Source organism: Condylura cristata, unplaced genomic scaffold (genome assembly GCF_000260355.1).
Source record: "Condylura cristata isolate star-nosed mole 26May11 unplaced genomic scaffold, ConCri1.0 scaffold00025, whole genome shotgun sequence".
NCBI classification, from domain to species: domain Eukaryota; kingdom Metazoa; phylum Chordata; class Mammalia; order Eulipotyphla; family Talpidae; genus Condylura; species Condylura cristata.
In genome coordinates, this window is record NW_004567126.1 from 185,500 (window position 1) to 201,880 (window position 16,381).

At 50.0% G+C, this 16,381-nt stretch overlaps 2 protein-coding genes across 10 annotated transcripts; one reads left to right on the forward strand and one right to left on the reverse strand.

The window, feature by feature from the left end:
- Positions 1 to 1,686: 1,686 nt before the first annotated feature.
- ELOF1 (elongation factor 1 homolog (S. cerevisiae)) lies at positions 1,687 to 6,743 on the forward strand. 9 transcript variants are annotated; one of them, XM_012729337.1, is made up of 6 exons: positions 1,687 to 1,763; positions 2,346 to 2,398; positions 5,219 to 5,268; positions 5,487 to 5,604; positions 5,783 to 5,853; positions 6,108 to 6,743. In XM_012729337.1, exons 4-6 carry the CDS (start codon positions 5,489 to 5,491, stop codon positions 6,170 to 6,172), a joined length of 252 nt encoding a protein of 83 aa, XP_012584791.1. In that variant the 5' UTR covers positions 1,687 to 1,763; positions 2,346 to 2,398; positions 5,219 to 5,268; positions 5,487 to 5,488; the 3' UTR covers positions 6,173 to 6,743. The 9 variants fall into 9 exon arrangements, with proteins under 9 accessions (XP_012584791.1, XP_012584792.1, XP_012584795.1 ...); XM_012729334.1 differs by having other exon boundaries at positions 1,688 to 1,763; positions 5,471 to 5,604; XM_012729335.1 differs by lacking the exon at positions 1,687 to 1,763 and adding an exon at positions 1,883 to 2,007 and having other exon boundaries at positions 5,471 to 5,604.
- An 801-nt stretch (positions 6,744 to 7,544) lies between these two features.
- Positions 7,545 to 16,381, reverse strand: CNN1 (calponin 1, basic, smooth muscle). Its single transcript, XM_004688996.2, has 7 exons — positions 16,276 to 16,381; positions 14,180 to 14,301; positions 11,570 to 11,636; positions 11,344 to 11,481; positions 11,067 to 11,177; positions 10,478 to 10,624; positions 7,545 to 10,398 (listed from the first exon to the last, which is right to left on the reverse strand). Exons 1-7 carry the CDS (start codon positions 16,336 to 16,338, stop codon positions 10,153 to 10,155), a joined length of 894 nt encoding a protein of 297 aa, XP_004689053.1. The 5' UTR covers positions 16,339 to 16,381; the 3' UTR covers positions 7,545 to 10,152.

Genomic DNA, 16,381 nt, shown 5'->3' on the forward strand with positions numbered 1-16,381 from the left:
AGTAGGACCACATCCTAGATCTGCAAAACTATCTCTGGGTAAAATTCTTCCAGAGATCTTCTGAGGGTTACATTGCCTCCTAGGGGACACCTTGAAAACAGGTCTATCTGAAATAAATTTCATTCCTTACAAATTAATTTCCTGAACATGCAAATGAAACATTGCTTATCTCTGGACACCAGTGACCAGCCACTTGCCAAAGCCTTTCCTCATTTTCTTTACTCATCTTACTTAATCAACCAGCCATATGTAACACAGTTGACTGACTACTCTCCCCATCTTAAAATCTCATCTGGGGACCTCCAGGTGGGGGATACCCATTTCTTTCTCCTCTTAGCACACTGCCTGCCCAGTCTCTTGTTGGCTTCTCTTCCTCCTTGTAATTCCTAAAGTTGGGGATCCCTAGGTCGTGTTCTTATTCCTCTTACTTTGCTATAATTTGCCTCTCCCCTCCCCCCCCCACACCTGGAGACCTCCCCCAAGGCTTCAAATAACCTCCACATGCTGATGACTCTCAAAATCCGCATCCAGCAGTTTCTCCCCAACGCATGGCTCCTGTTTCCAACGGCCTCCCTGATTATCTCAGCCAAAAGACAATTCTTGACTTCTCCCCTGAGCTTTCTTCATTCGATTAAGAGGAGCCAGAGACTCTAGACAGTAGGCTTCATCCTTTAAATCCTCTCTCCTTCACTCCATCCTAGGCTCAGTAAATGCTATTTCTGTCTGTTTAACTCCATCCAAGGGTTCAACCTGAACAGGAGCTTCCCAGAGAAGCCTTCCCTAACCTCTCAGACAAGTTTGGCAAGCCTGCCTCCCCTCCCTCCCCCACACTCTTCCTGTACTAAAAAAGGTAGTAAGTAATCCTCTAATCACTAATTTGTGGCAATCGTGGAACTTCATTCCCCTGCCCCTCCAACTCAAAAAAAAAACATGACTTAGTTTCTTATCTAGACTTCTAGATGTATAAACTTCTGCCAACACTACCTTTAGACCATCATCATCTTTCACCTAACGACTGCTGCAGCCTTTAAACTGTGGTCTCCACATCTATTCTGCACCCAGCACATATAGTGGGTTTTTTAAAACACAAACCAAACATCACTTCATGGCTAAAATTCCATTTTAAACGTCCTTACCATGATCCACAAAACCCAACGTGACCTGGCTCAAGCTAACTTACCTATTACAATCTTGAAGCTCAAAACTGGACCAGTTAGATAGTAAGGCAGCCGGGAGCTAGTTAGAAATAGACTTCCAGGCCCCACTCTCGACTAATGATTCAAAACCTGAATTTTATTAAGATTTATAGGCTCTTGCTAAAGTTTGCGAAGAGCTACTAGTACAAGCTTCCCCCTTGGAGAAGTGAGACCTCGGGGAACTGCAGGAACTTGGGGTTTGGAGTGGGACAGAATACATGAGACCGTGCCAGGGAGATGTAGCGGCGGCCAGAGAGCAAGGAGACCGGTTCAGTCTGGGCGGCCACCCAACTCTCCAGAAAGGCAAGAAGAGCCACCCCGGGAACCAGCCCACAAGCAGCCGCCGACCACGCGGTAACAAACCCGTTCAACCCCGCCCACTTTCAGGCAACACACACAGTCCCGTAGGCGCACGCTTGCTAAAACGCTAAAGGAGGCGGGTCCTGATCACTAGGAAGTTCCGTCCGAAGAGGGCGGGATGGAGAGGGACTTCCGCTTCCTGCGCGAGCCGGAAATCACTGTCTCCTTGGTGAAAGAGGCTGTCGCAACGAGGAAAGAAGAGCTCAGGTGACGTTTCACGCGGGCGGGTGTTGGGGTCGGCCGGTACTGGTGTCCTTCTAATTGGGGGCGTCCTGAAAGAGAGGTCCAGGAGTTTCCGGAATAGGATAACGGGAATGTTGACTTACCCAGGATCCCAACCGGCGCGCGCCTGCTCGGAAGCCTGGCTCCTACCGCAGAGCCTCGCGAGGGGCGACGCGAAGAGGACCTCCCTGCGGTGAGGGACCGTTTCCTGTTGAGTCGCGGCAGTCAGGTGCTGACCCCTTCTGCCGCCCCCTGGTGCACTTAGCACTGGACAGGCCGAGGTCCTAGGAGTCTTTATGCACACCAGACCCTTTTTCTGGGGTGAAGTTGGGGGTTCTATAGTCAGTGGGTAAAAAAAGAGGCCCATTTTACCCATCCGTAGCTTCCTACTTAGGGTTTATTTATTCAACACTTAGTTATTGAGAGTAATGTGTATTGGCCACTATCCTGAACATTCATCAGTGGGCATGTCATTCCCCATCCCTCCTGCAGAACTGACATTCTAGTGGAGTTCTGACGTTAGATTTAGAAATCTGCATTTTCGAGCACTCGCTGATTTTGTTGCAGGTGGTACACGGAGCCAAGCTTTGAAAAAACAGAACAAAACACTGCCCTGAAAAGTGAGTACAAGCTCCAAAAAAGGTCGCAGGGTGCTGCATCTTTCCTCTTCTGTTGCATCTATACTATACCTACCTACCTCACTGAGCTTCAGCAGATACCTGTCGGCTAGGGGGGTGGGGGGTGTTTAAGGAGGGGAGGAAACTTTGTGGGAAAAAACTTCTGTCACAGAACCTTTGCAGTTGTCATTTCCAATACCAGAACTACTCTATGTAGTTGTCTTCTCTCATTATTCAGGCCTAAGCCTAAAGATTCTTACCTAGAAAGAGTCCTCCCTCCACCCTTTTCAGTCACTCATCTCTGTCCTGCTAACCTCACAACTTGCTAGTATTTGAAATTATTTCATTTACTAGCTTGTTAAGGGTGTGTCTCCCCTGGAATATATGTTCTGCAAGAGCAGATACCTTGTCTACCCTGATTGCACTTTGCTGTGGTTTAGCCCAGGGTCCTAGCAGAGATTCACTCATTCCTTAAGCACTATTTGTTGACCATCTCTATCTACTTTTACACTCTGGGGTACAAAGAAAAGACAAAAATGGAATTAAATTTGGATGGTGGTGACTGGGGTTGGAGATGAAGGGAGATGAGGAGGCTATTGTAATAATTCAGGATAGAGATGACCAGAACTTGGGACTCAGACCATGATGTAAGTTAGAGGCCAGAAGTGCATGTTTTTAGAGACAAGAGAAGGAAGATCAAGATCAGATAAGGGGGAAGAGAAAGAGTAATCAAAAATGACTCACAGGATTTGAGGAAGATGGGTTTGCTGTCTGCTAGAAACCATGGGAAAGCAGGTTGACGTGTCAGGACCTTGGTTTTGGATAAGTTGCATTTAAACTTTTGTTGGCATCAAAGTGGAAGTGTGACCAAGACAGGTAGAAGGGTGAGTCTGCAGTTGAAGGAGGAGGCAATTGAAACCCTGAGACATGACAGGATCTCCAAGGAGATAAGTGTAGTTGAGAGGGAGGGGCACCAAAAATGAACAGCTCATGTATAATATAATTAGAGAAGGGAAGAGCAACCACAGACTTGAAAGAAGCAACCAGTCTAGCTTGGGCAGAGATACAGATCCTTGAGAACCCATGGGAAGGACTGGAGGAGGGAACCCAGGTGTCCAGCATCCTGAGGAGTACGACTACCCAATGGTGGGCAGCAGAGGGACTGGGAGGCATGGAGAAAGAATGGGAAGGGACAGAGACAGTAAATGCTGCCAGTTCTACTTAAAAAGGCTGCAGAGGATGAAGAGTTGGTGGATGTTTTTTGTTTTTGTTTTTGTTTTTTTATTTTTATCTTTTTAATTATTATAAAAGTTTATTTTTACATCATTTTGCACATTTTTTTTTTCCATCTCGATTGTAATCCCCGCGGGTTTTGGTGGATGTTTTTAATGATGTGAAAGACAGTAACAAATGTTTTTTCATATCCATTAGAGAGAGAAAATATGTCGGGATCCAAGTTACAAGGGACTTTTGTGGAGAGTGTGGATATTCTTCCATAGCAAAGGAGGGAAGGCCACATATTTAGTCCTGGGTACTTGTGGCTTTTCTCTACCAGTGACTTTTGTTTGCTCAGTGATTCAGAAGCAGTCATTTAAGAATGGGGCTGTGTAGAAAGGGTTCAGTGTTATGAATGGAATCTGACCTTTATTCCAAAGCTGCAACCTCCCCTATCGAGGAGACATTATGCTAAAGCCAGCAGTAGAGTGCGTAGCCGAGGGTAGCCAGAGAGCAGCACCTTAAGAGATTCACAGATCATGATTTCAGAACCCAGAGCACCTGGCATGGAAGATGGCTCATTGGGAGCTCCTGTATGGAAGACATCTGTCTCTGGTTGTCAGCAGCCAACCCCATCATTTTCTCCAGCACCCTATTCTTCATATGAACCATTCAAAGAATGGTTCCACCTTTTCCCCCTGCCAACCAATCCTGTTCCCCGCCACAACCTTGGGAATCATCCTGGCCTCTTCCTTTGCTCATCATGCTCAATCTCTCCCACCTACCACTGTCTCTTCATCCCAAATAATTTGTGAGTTCAGATGAAGTCTGATTTTTGATCCCTTAAAATCTGCTAATGACTTTTGTTTGCTCAGTGAATCAGAAACAGTCTGTTAAGAATTTGATCCCTCAATCTCTTAAATTAAAACACAAAGCAGGGGCCCTCCCTGGTGGCACAGAAGGTTAAAGCATAGCACTATGAAGCTATCCCCAGCTATTGCAGCAGGAGCTCAATCCTGGCCAGGGGGGTGACTCACATGGCGCGACCTACCCACTGCTCACCTCAGCAGTGTATTTCAGTCAGTCTGCCTATTCTGCTCCCCACTCTGTCTCTGATGAATCCTCTCACATCCCCCACTTCTGTCCTTTATCCAGTTCTTCTGCACATAAATAAATAAATCTTTTTAAAAACACATACACAAAGCAGTTTTTCATCCAGGATTCATCCAAACATGTGAAGCCCTCCTGCCTGCCAGTGTTCTCTTTAGTCTGCCCTTCTCTCCCTCCTGCCAGGTCCTCAGATTGTGACCCTGGCTTCAAACTCCTTCCCTTGAGCTTTTGCATGTGCTGTTTTTCTACTTGAAATATTTGCCATGCTTCTCGGCACCAGCACCCTATCTGCAAAGAGGCAGCCCAGAGACTGGAAACTCTAGCCCCTAAGTGTCATTCTTCCACATGCACTTGCTCTCCCTGGTTCTGCAATACTGGCAAAATCTGTTGTCATCCTCACCAGGAATAGTAGCTTCTTGTGGAAGTATCAGAGATGACCCAGGCTCTGTGCTTAGTATTTACTGTTTCTTAACCAATAGTCTTATCTTTGTTTTATAGGTAAGGAAACTGAGGCAAGAGAGATTTGGTAACCTGCCTAGGGCCACACAGTAAGTGGTGAAGCCAGGGTTGAACCCAGGCCACCTGATCAGGAATCTACTCCCCCCCTCCCCACTCTAACCTCCAGCACCCTGTGAAAGCTCACCCTTCTCCATGGTCTGACAGGGCTTTCTTCCTGGGCTGTTTCCTAGAATGTTGAACAGGAGTACTGTGTGAGTCCCACAAGTCACCGAATTCTGTCCCCCACCCCAGGCTTATCCTCCTACAGATATGGGACGCAGAAAATCAAAACGGAAGCCACCTCCCAAGAAAAAGATGACGGGTACCCTGGAGACCCAGTTCACCTGCCCCTTCTGCAACCATGAGAAGTCTTGTGATGTAAAAATGTGAGTGGGGGTGGGAAGCCAGGGATCCCGCCTCCCGGGGCCTTCCCTCTCTTCCCTGTCTCAGGATGCTCCCTTATCTCCACCTTCCCTCATTCTACCCCAGGCCTTCCCAGTCAGGGGGAACATCACCCACGGGTCTCCCCATTCACCTTATCCCTCCACATCCCTCACATTCCAGGGATCGTGCCCGAAACACCGGAGTCATCTCTTGTACTGTGTGCCTAGAGGAATTCCAGACACCCATCACTTGTATCCTTGGGAAGCTGGGCTATTTTCAGGGGATGTGGGTATGGTAGTCAGGGTTCACCTGCCTAGGCTGGACTGCTCAAGGGCACCTGGCCAGGGGCACCCTGCACTAAGTGTCCTGGGGCAGCCTGTGGCCACCCAGAGGAGGGTACCACTGGTGGTAGGACGCAGTGTAGGGGCATGACTGGACTCTGACATGTGCAGACAAGGGAAGGGATCCCTAATACTATCAGTCACCCTTGACTTGAGCCACTCAGATCTGTCAGAACCAGTGGATGTATACAGTGATTGGATAGATGCCTGCGAGGCAGCCAATCAGTAACAACAAAGAGGACCCTCCCACACTTTGCAGCCCCACCTAACAGCACCCACCCAATGAGTACCAACCCAGAGACATTCCAAGGTTCAGGGTGTGGGGTTAGGACTGTCTAGCAGCCTTGTGGGTGTGAGTATTTAGTGGGTGTGAATGTGTATGGCTGCAAGTATGGCCTTGGAGCTTTGCTTGTGGGCAAGGGGTAGAGCTGAAGGGTTATTGGGCCCCAGGGGCCTAACCCGCCTCCTTTGCTCTAAAACCCTTTTACTTGCTCCTTCCTCCAGCCCCTGGCTCTTGGGTCCTTGTCCTGATATCCTGACAAGAATATGTCCAGCAGACTGTCCCACCTCCCCAGTAGCTGGCCCATTTGAACAGAGTACCCACCTTCCTTTCCATATTTCCAAAGCCTGTGGCCTAGGGTTCAAAGCCACAGTTGCACAATTTCCCTGACAGGGTAGCTCTTCTCATTTTAGTTGCTTTTGTAGAGGAGGGAGGGACTGGATCAGGAACAGCTGTGTGTCACAAGCCCTTAAATAAAGTATCAAGGGAACTCCTGAATGGCTATGGTTTCCTTGGCTCTGGGTCAGCCCCAGTGGATTACTGAGGGCTGAAGGGAAGGCTGAGGTGTCAGGGGCAATCTGATGAGCCATCAGAAGTAGGGTTCAGTCAGTTTGAACTGTCTTGCTCATTCAGCAAACATTTAATCACACAGGTATTACTGGATATAAGAAATCCATAGCCTTTACAGCAGTCGCAACAAACAAGTTGACAGAATTGGGGTGTGGTCAGGGAAGGCTTGAGGGGGGTGACTTGAAGAAGATGCCATTGCAGATGCTGTTGTCAGAATTGCCTGCCACCTCCCCAGTAGCTGGCCTATTTGAATAGAGTACCCACCTTCCTTTCCATATTTCCAAAGCCTATTGGGCAGGTGCCCAGTTTTTGAAGATAAGGAAATTGACCAGAGTGAGCCACTGATCCAGGGGCCCACTGCTAATGGCAACATAACTGGGCATGGAGCCCAGAAGTCTGGCTCTGCAACCTGAAATCTTTCTTCTTTGTGAAGACTGGAGCCAGGTCATCCTGGGATATACTGGGATAAGAGAGGCATTGTAAAAGAGCAAGGGACCTTTGTCTAGGGCTTGAGTCTGATTTAGCTACGTGCTAAAGAAACATTTCTTTGTCCCTGGTTCCTGCCTCAGAACTCCTAAAACTTGGAATTTCCTAATAAGTCTTTTGCTATTCATAAGGAACCCCTTTTGAGCACAGCTGCGTTTATGCTATCATGGGGCACTAGATAGCCTCTAGGTAGGGCCCGTTGCTAGAAAGGTTATACACATATCACTTTTGAGAAGGGGGGAGAGGCTATGATTAAACTCTATAGAAATTTTGCTTCATGCATCTCTTCCATCAGGCTGTCCTAAATTAACATCCTTTTATAACAAAGGATGATCTAGTAAGTAAATACTTCTCTGAGTTCTGTGAACTGTTCTAGTAAGTTAGTCAAACCTGAGGAGGGGGTCCTGGGAAATTAATGTATAGCTGATTGTTTAGAAGCACAAATGATAATTTGGACTTGTTGACTAAAGGTGGGGAGCAGGCAGTCTTGTAGGATCGAGTCCTTCCCCTTTGGAATCTGACACTACCACCAGGCAGATAGTGTCAGAACTAAACTAATTGCTTGGATGTGGTGAAAGAATACATCTGAACATGACTGATGGGTATGTCCCTGAGGAGGTCTCATGGTTGATGAGCATAGAGCCTGATGTAGTTCAAGTGACTTGGAACCACCCAGTGTAGTGAGGGATGCGAACAACCAAGGAAAATGGGAAACTCACTGGAAGCCCTAGTTACCAGGTCCAGCTGCCTGAGCCCACCCCCCACCTAACCCCCCAGCCCATTCTGACCTGACATATTACCCTCCCAGGGGCTTCTGTCCCATCCACCAAGGACCCAAGTAAGGTCCTCAGTCACGGCAGGAGCCAGCAGACTTGGATAGAGCCTTAGACAGTACCTAGTGTGGGGGGTGCCCTTTAGGGTCCACTGGAGAGAGGACTTGTGCCAGGTTCCGCCCAACCTAGTCTCACAGGACAAGTTCAAATATGGTGCTGTCTTCCCAGGCAGGCAGGGCCCTGGGCCAGGCGTGGAGCCTCAGCATAGCTTCCCCACTCTGGCCCTAGGGGAGCAAGACTCAGGGTAGCCTAGCCAAGAGCGCCTGGAATCTGGTTTACAAGGCTCAAGGCTGTGTCATAAGCAGGTCCTCCGGGATATGTGTCTGCAGTTGCCTGTGTTCCTGCCTTATCAGCTGCCCTGGGGAAGCAGGGAGAAGACTGTTGTGCCCCCGTATTGCTGCATCCTCACCATGAAACCTTGACAGTGGCAGGTGACTGGGGCCTACATCACAGTGGGAACAGACTCACCTCTGAAATGGGGCAGGGGAAGTTGGAGCCCTGTCCACAGACTGGCAGGCCAGACCCAGGACTCAGCCCTGAGAAGAGGATGTTAAGAACATGGTACGTGGGGTAACCATGCCCCAAGGTTAATATTCTACCACGCTGCCTATCAGTAAGGGACCATTGCCCTGGACCCCTAAAGTACCCATCCTCCCCTACTTCCCTGTCCCTTTCCACCTTTCCACATCTACTCCAGGCCTAAAGTGTTTGTCCCACCCACAGGGACCTCAGGGCCAGTTTATCTATTCTCATTGGTCAGTGCCAAATATCATTTCCCATGGGGAGGCTTTATTCCATTTACACTTCCCTATGACCCCAGGGAAACAGGTCTTGGGAAGGGAAATGACTTGCCCAGGGTCACCCAGCTAGGGAGCTGCAGAACTGATTCACAGCCCACCTAGCCCATCTCAGCCCTTAGGCTCTTCACTGTTTCCCATAGATGCTCAAGGAAGGTACTTGGGTGCTGAGAGTGTTGACCTCAAAAGCAATCAACTAATCACAGGGTTTATTCAGAAACAAAGTAGTGGAAGAAACAGGCAAGAGTGCATTCGTGGTGACAGACACATGTACTTCTGGCTTCTCTCACTGGACCCCTAACATGGCCTTGCATACCACCCCCATCATTTCTGCACCAAAAAAAAAAAAAATTAAGCAAGGTATTATGTGTTCTGTAGTCTTCTGATTTACATGTACATGGAAGGCTCTGTCCTGCCCTGCCTCCTTTAAATAAGATGCTTAATACTGATAGTGGTCATGTGTGAGGGAGTGCTGCTTTATGCATCATGGGTAGGGATGTGTACTGCACATATATGGATGTGTGCAAGGGAAGTCTGTGCCGAAGTCTGCAACAAGCATGTACACGCATGGTGTGTGTGTATGAGGATCTGTGACACATGCCTGGAGCTCCGTGTGCATGTCTTAGGTTTTCTGTGAGTGTGTGTATGCAAATGTATATGGGAGGTGGAGAGCACCTAGCAAGGCTGTGTATGTGCCATAGTCCCACAGGTGCTGGGACAGAGCAGCTCTGAGTCCTCAGAGATTTTATAGCCTTTTATTGTGCTCCAGTGAAATAGAAAAAGTGCTCTAGTCACAAACGCCACTGTCACATCCACTTACACCAGTCACTGCAAACCAAACTGCGTGTGTCCGCTGGGTCTCTGGGCATGCAGTTTGCTCCCACTGTGGGAATGGGGTGGGGGCAGGTAGAGCCTAGGCTCTGGGGATTTTGCTTGGGGGGCTTCTTGTCCTGGGGGACTCATCTGTGAGGGAGTTGGGGGGACAGCCAAAGTAGCTTTGTTCAATGTGACCTTTGGGTGCTATTGGGAACACCTGGCTAGATATTGGACCCTGCAATGCTACAGAGAGGTGGGTCCTTTTCCCCCCACAGGAGCCCCAAACTACTCCCCACAAACGCTAACCCTGCAGGTAGGTGCCAGGGGGCTGGAGGACGCCATGCAGCAGGAAGGGTTGGCAGGCCAAGCTAGGCCCTGCCAAGAGCAGCAGCCAGCCCCCTGGGGAAAGGCAGGGAGGCCCAGGGACCTAGGCAGAGTTGTAGTAGTTGTGTGGGTGATGGTTGTGGGTGGGCTCCCCTAGTTCTGGGTACTCGGGTGTCAGGCAGTATTTAGGATCATACACCTGGCGGGGCAGCCCATACACTGTCATGCCCCGCTGTGATGCTCCTTTGTTACTGCCCATCTGCAGGCTGACATTGAGAGTATCACAGTGCTCCATTCCCAACCCTGGCTCGAAGATCTGCCGCTTGGTCCCAGGTGCAGTCATGCCAGCCTGTGGAGAACACTGTAGTCAATCCATGGACATCGAGGGGCACTAGCCCCACAGCCCAACCCCGTGTACCCACACACACCTGACTTGCTCCCTTGTTGGTGCCCATTTGCAGGCTGATGGTAGCTTGATCCAGGGGCTGGTCTGTGCCCAGCTTGGGGTCATAGAGGTGGCGCCGGGTGCCGTAGGCTGTCATGCCCTGCTGGCTGGCAAACTTATTGGTGCCCATCTATGGAGCCAAAAGGAGAATCACCCCAAAGGTTACAGAGCCTTACCATGGGCCATGATACGTATTGATGTTGGGGACACTTAGAGCTCATTCTCAGCAGGCAGTCGGGCTACAGACTGGAAATGGGCCCAGAGAAATAAGTAGTTCAAGAGCAGTGTGACCTGACTTCCAGAGTTCAAATCCCAGTCGGAACACTCATCACCTGGACAGTCCAACAAATAAGCTAGCTTCTCCAGGCCTCAGTTTTCATATCTGTACCAACATTATGACAGTAACAGTACCAACCCCCAGCACTGTTGAAGAAGTGAGTTAGTGTTTGGAAAATGCTAAGCATGATGTTCAGCATACACTTCAGTTAAGGCCCCAGAGCCTGTCACCACAATAGCCTTCAGGATCCAGAACCTTCCAGCCTCCCACCTAGGTGAAGAGCAGGGGGCAGTACCTGTAGCCCGATGATGTTCCGTCCTTCCCTTAGCTTCTCTGGCTCAAATTTTCTCTCCTGCTTCTCTGCGTACTTTACCCCCACATTCACCTTGTTCCCTTTTGTCTTGGCCTGGGAAGGGCAAGACGGGCAGGGACTGATGAGGGAGCCTCAGGCTGGAGCTGCACTGTCCTCTCTGAGGTACTTTGCTTCTCTTGCTCTGCCACTCGTACCCATGCTCCCTTCACATGCCACCCAGTCTCTAGGCCCCATCCATGCCTACCCTTCCCAAACTCACCATGCTGGCGAGAGCCAGGAGGGTAGACTGAACCTGGGTGTGGTTGGTGTTCTCAAACAAGTCATTGGCCTCAAAGATATCATGGGGTTTCACCCCATACTTGGTGATCGCCTTGATGAAGTTGCCGATGTTCTCCAACTGGAGGGGGAGTGGTAGAGGGGAGTAGGGAAGAAGTCTGAGGGACCGTGGGCCAGGAGTTGAAAGGGTCAAAGGAATCTGGACTCACCTGGTGCCAATTTTGGGTTGACTCATTGACTTTCTTCACAGATCCTGGCTGAAGCTTATTGATAAACCTACAAAGAGACAGGGAGTGTGAAAGGTGATCCCAGTACCCCACCCATTCCCAACCTAGCAGAGCAGAGTGTCAGGATGCTAGTGGTGGGCCATACCCTTTTACTGTTTCCCTCTGCAGTCAGCTCTCAGCCACAGCCACACCACACTGCCCACACAGAGCTCAAAGACTGAGAGGCTAACCCCCTCGGGAGCTAGACTGAATGCCAGGTCAGAAAGTCTCTAAGTGTGTCCAAGTCTCCTGGTGACCACCTCACTGGCACAGAAAGCATTCACAGAACATTCTATAGAATGCTATAGTCACCTTTTCTCTCTCAGATCTCTAACAAAATAGCCTACAGCTTGGACCTCTTTTTTTTTTTTAAAGATTTATTTATTCATACAGAACTGGGGTACAAGTCAGAGGTGCAGGGCTGGCGAGAAGCTTCACCAGAGAGAGAATGGGGAGCAGAACAGGCAGATGGATGAAGTACACTACTGAAGGGGGCAGTGGGCAGGTCAGGAGAGGTCAACCGCGCCATGTGGTCACCTCCGGGCAGAGGATCAAACTTGCACTGAAGCTGTTGCAGCCAGCTTGCAGTGCTGCGTCCTAACCTGTTGCACCACCAGGGAGGGCCTGGACCTCTATTTTTGCCTCTGGCCACGCTCACTCCCTTAAGTCTCTGGTCACTTTAGTAACCCTCTTAAGTCACTTGATTGTCACTGATATGCCAGTGACTCCCCAGTGCCTTCCTGCTGGCAGGGCTCTTAACCATCCAGTCCTGCTCCCTATATGGGTGCTCAAATCAAGTGTGCCTTCCCATGGACTTTTGACTATCCATCTTCCCCAACAAAACTCCCTCTAGCCTCTCTGTCCTAGTAAATTCATCCTTCTGTGTGCCTAGAAAAGCCCCCAACCTACCAGTGACTCCTCTCCTTTCTGTTGCCACATCCAATCCCTCAGCAAGTCCTCTGGCTTTGCCTTCCGAGGACATCTGGAAGCCTGAGACTCCTTTCCATCTGCTTCTAGTTCTCAACTCTCAGCTTTCTCAGGCACTCGCAGTGGTCTCCCCATGATTTCCCAGCTTCCACCTCGTCTCTCACAGACCCTTCTTTATCTCACAGCTAGAAAGGCCTTTTCAAAAACAATCCAAGTTCAAAACTTTACACCATTTCCCACTACCTTCCGAATAAAAACTTAAATCACTACAGGTTCTACCTTATCTCCAGGTTCTACCTTATCTCCAGCTAACTTCCGTATCCCTTCTACTCACTAGTAACCATGCTATCTTGTTTGTTCCTTGAGCAAACCAGGTGCACTCCAACTTGAAGGCTTTTGTACTGGCTATACCACTTCCTATACCAATCTCCCTGCTGCCCCACTTATTCCAAGGTCCTGCAAAAACAACATCTTCAGAAAGCATTCACAGAATATTCTGTAGGAGCAACAACCCTCAACCCCCTCTTCCTTATCCTCTAGACTCCTCTCTGGCATTTCTCTCCATTGGCAAGTATGTGATGATTTCATCAAATATTGGATTTAGGCCCTCCCTGGTGGTGCAGTGGGTTAAAGCATAATGCTATAAAGCTCTCCGCATCCACTGCAGTCAGGGATGGTGACCCACATGGCATAACAGACCTCTCCTGACCTGCCCGCTGCTCTCCTCAGCAGTGTACGTCAGTCAGTCTGCCTGTTCTGCTCCCCACTCTGTCTCTGGTGAATCCTCTCACCCCTGTACCTCTGGCCTATACCCCATTTCTTGTATGCATATATCATTTTTTTAGTGTTGGATTCATCTCCCTCACTAAATTTAAGCCTGTTTTGTTCACTGTCACAGGACCTAGACCAGTCTAGGTACACAGCAGTCACCACATAAAATGTATAAATGTGAACTAAGCTAGAACACCAGGAAGTTTCCCCATCCCTTGTTCTTAGAGGATATGGTAGGGCATGATGCCTCCTGCTCTCTCCCTCTCCAGGACCTAGGTCTGGGATAAGGCTGCACCTTTGGAAATCTCCCCAATGGCACACACGTGTCCTCATGGTCACCCTACCCTGGGCCAAACTCAAATGAACAGAACGCTGGTGAGCTCAGAGTCCCACCCAGCATAGAGTGGCAGTGGAATGTGAATTCAGGACTTGGAATCTGTGAGGGTCTGCATCTGTCTGTGACTGGTTTCTGAGAGGAGTAGAAAATCAGAACCTACTAAAATAACTGGCACATCCCTCACATCACCAAGCCAGTGGTGAACTGCCATTGTTGCCTGTTGCCTTTTAGTTGTGACTCTCTTTTTGGTATTCTGGAGGACATAAAGGGGTCTGCCTGGTATGTTTAGTGGGTAGGACAACTAGATTCTGAAAGTTTCCATTAGAGCAGCTTGGACTTTGGATGATGTGTTTTACTTAAATGAGCCTTTCAAACAGACATGGGATTATTTGCTACCTCTGATGACTTTTTCAAGGTCTCAGCCATAAAGCACCCAACACAGTTCCAAATTCACAGTCATTTCAGGAGCACTGGGGGGGGGGGGGGGGTAGCACAAAGCCAAGTATGCAGCCACTCACTCGCAAAGAATGATGCCGTCTTTGAGACCATCCATGAAGTTGTTGCCAATGCTGCGTCCTGTGACCCCCTCAATCCATTCTCGAAGCTCCTGCTCCCGATGGTGGTCATACTTCTGGGCCAGCTGAGGGAGGGGAGAGAGAAGTGGGGAGTGTGCAGCAAGACACAGACTTGACTCACTGTGCCAAATCCGAGACTCCCTGGGCCTGATCTCCTTCCTAGTCTCTTCCCAACTAAGGCAATTCTATCCTAACATCCTTAGGGAGTGGGGGGAGGAGAGACTAAGGGCCAAGACTGAGGTGGCACCTGCCCATGGGGCCCATTCCAAGCATTCTGAGGTTTGGCATCAGAGAATGCAGACAAAGGGGTGCAGAGCAAGATACTCCATGCTACAGGAGGGAGGAGCGGGGGCAGTGCCTAGCCTCCTGCTTACCCCTCCAGGCCAAACTTGGGGTTTAGCTTCCCTTGGCCCTGCCCCTTTCCACATACCCCACCCCCCACTACTAGAAAACAGACTCAGGCAAAAGGAGGTATCCCTGAATACTGCCTTGCTGGAGACTGCTCTGTCTTTGGTCTATCTCACTGTCTCTCCCAGTCCTGCTTTCTGAATCGCTGTCTCTGGGTGATGGTGGTGGGGGGGAGGCCATATCTTATTCCTTGCCCCATACAAGGCGTGTTTCCCTCTCTCCCCATCCCCTGTGCCTTCTGTCAGCACTCCCCTAGCTCTTTCCTTGGCTCTGACTTCCGCCCTCATCTCTCAAGATCAGACTGGGGGTGGGGCTCCTTGCTGGTCCATCTCTGTCTCAGTCTTTCTCCTCTCAGACCCCAGGTTCCTTGCTTCTAGTGGGGGTGGGACAGTGTCCTGTGTCTCCCTTGCCATTCAGCGCTAACCCCTAGCTCACTTCTTCTCATCCATCTCTCTCTGTCTTAGGCTTCCAGAATCTCACTGTAACCCTCTGGCTCTTTCCCCTCTCCACTTCCTCCGCCTCCCCCCCCCCCACTCCCCTTTCTCCAGAACCCTCCACTGAGCCCAGACAAGCTCCCAGCCCCTAGGGGATGAGGCCCTTCTCCTGGAGGGGAGGGGGGAGGGGAAAGAGGAGAAAGGGAGCAACCCCCTCACCTGGCCCCAGTCCTGCTGCCCCTCCACCACCACCACCACTAGCCCAGCTTTATAAAGCAAACCAACCCTTATATAGCAGGGCACCGGCAGGCCTGACTCCCTGAGGCCGCCTTATATGGCTAGGCAGCTTGATCTGCTCTGGGGCTGGCGCTGGGGGAGGGGGAGAGGGGGGCGGTGCTTGGCTGTTTCAGGCCAGAGTGCCTGCTCCCCACCTGCCTCCACCAACCCAGAGGATACCCCCCAACCCTGGTTCCTGTCCCATCCCCCCACTTCCTTACTGGGGAAAAACTACCTGTACCTCAGTGTTCCTCTCTGTCAAATGGGACTAGGACGCCTCCCCTGACCTGCTCATGGGACTAATTCATGGGTTTGGAGATATAAAATTAGTTCCCTGGAGAAACTGTCCCCATGGTGTAGGGGCTGAGTCCAGGAACTCAGCTTAGCACGCCTGTTATATAAGCCCATTATATAGGAAGCCTCTCTCAGAACTTGACCATCATAGCATGAAGGTGGTGTATGCATATCTTCCCAGCTCCAAAATAAGGTGATTCTTTCCCATTTCTAATGCCCACTTTCTGCCCTCCCCAGCTATTTCCCTCTTTCACAATATCCCATTTTCTCTGTCTCGCCTCCCAGTAACCCCAATTTTCACACATTCCTCAATTTCTTTGTTAGGTGAGATGTGGAAAAAATAAATAAGCCCCCCAGGAACACAAAGAGTTAACAGCAAACTGATGTAGTGGGCTCTTCTCAACACAGTTGCCTGTGTGCCCCCCTCCCACTCACCCCAACAGTAGCTGAGGGCCCTAGGGTGCTCATCAGTAGAGAAGTAGGTGACCACTACTCCATAATTTCCTCTCTTCCCTCTCAGTTTCCAAGTTACATGAGGATAGGCAGGAGGGGGGTTCAAGGTACCCTAAGATTAGGGCCTCCAGCAGGTCTTGTGGGCCAGCCCGGTGGGAGGACTGTCAGTCCTACCTTGTTCTTGACTTCTGCTGACAGACCGTAGGCAGGGCCTCGGTTGAAGTGAGCAGAGGACATGCTGGTGGGAGATGGGCAGCAGTAGTGGTAGTGGTGGCAGCAG

Coding starts and splice junctions, on each gene's coding strand:
- ELOF1 (XM_004688995.2), top strand. CDS start 1,871: ATGTTGACTTACCCAGGATCCCAACCGGCGCGCGCCTGCTCGGAAGCC. Junction 2,399..5,486: donor ACAAAACACTGCCCTGAAAA/GTGAGTACAAGC, acceptor ATCCTCCTACAG/ATATGGGACGCAGAAAATCA. Junction 5,854..6,107: donor ATTCCAGACACCCATCACTT/GTATCCTTGGGA, acceptor TGAGCCACTCAG/ATCTGTCAGAACCAGTGGAT.
- CNN1 (XM_004688996.2), bottom strand. CDS start 16,338: ATGTCCTCTGCTCACTTCAACCGAGGCCCTGCCTACGGTCTGTCAGCA. Junction 11,178..11,343: donor TCCTGGCTCTCGCCAGCATG/GTGAGTTTGGGA, acceptor TGCCCTTCCCAG/GCCAAGACAAAAGGGAACAA. Junction 10,625..11,066: donor GGAACATCATCGGGCTACAG/GTACTGCCCCCT, acceptor TTGGCTCCATAG/ATGGGCACCAATAAGTTTGC.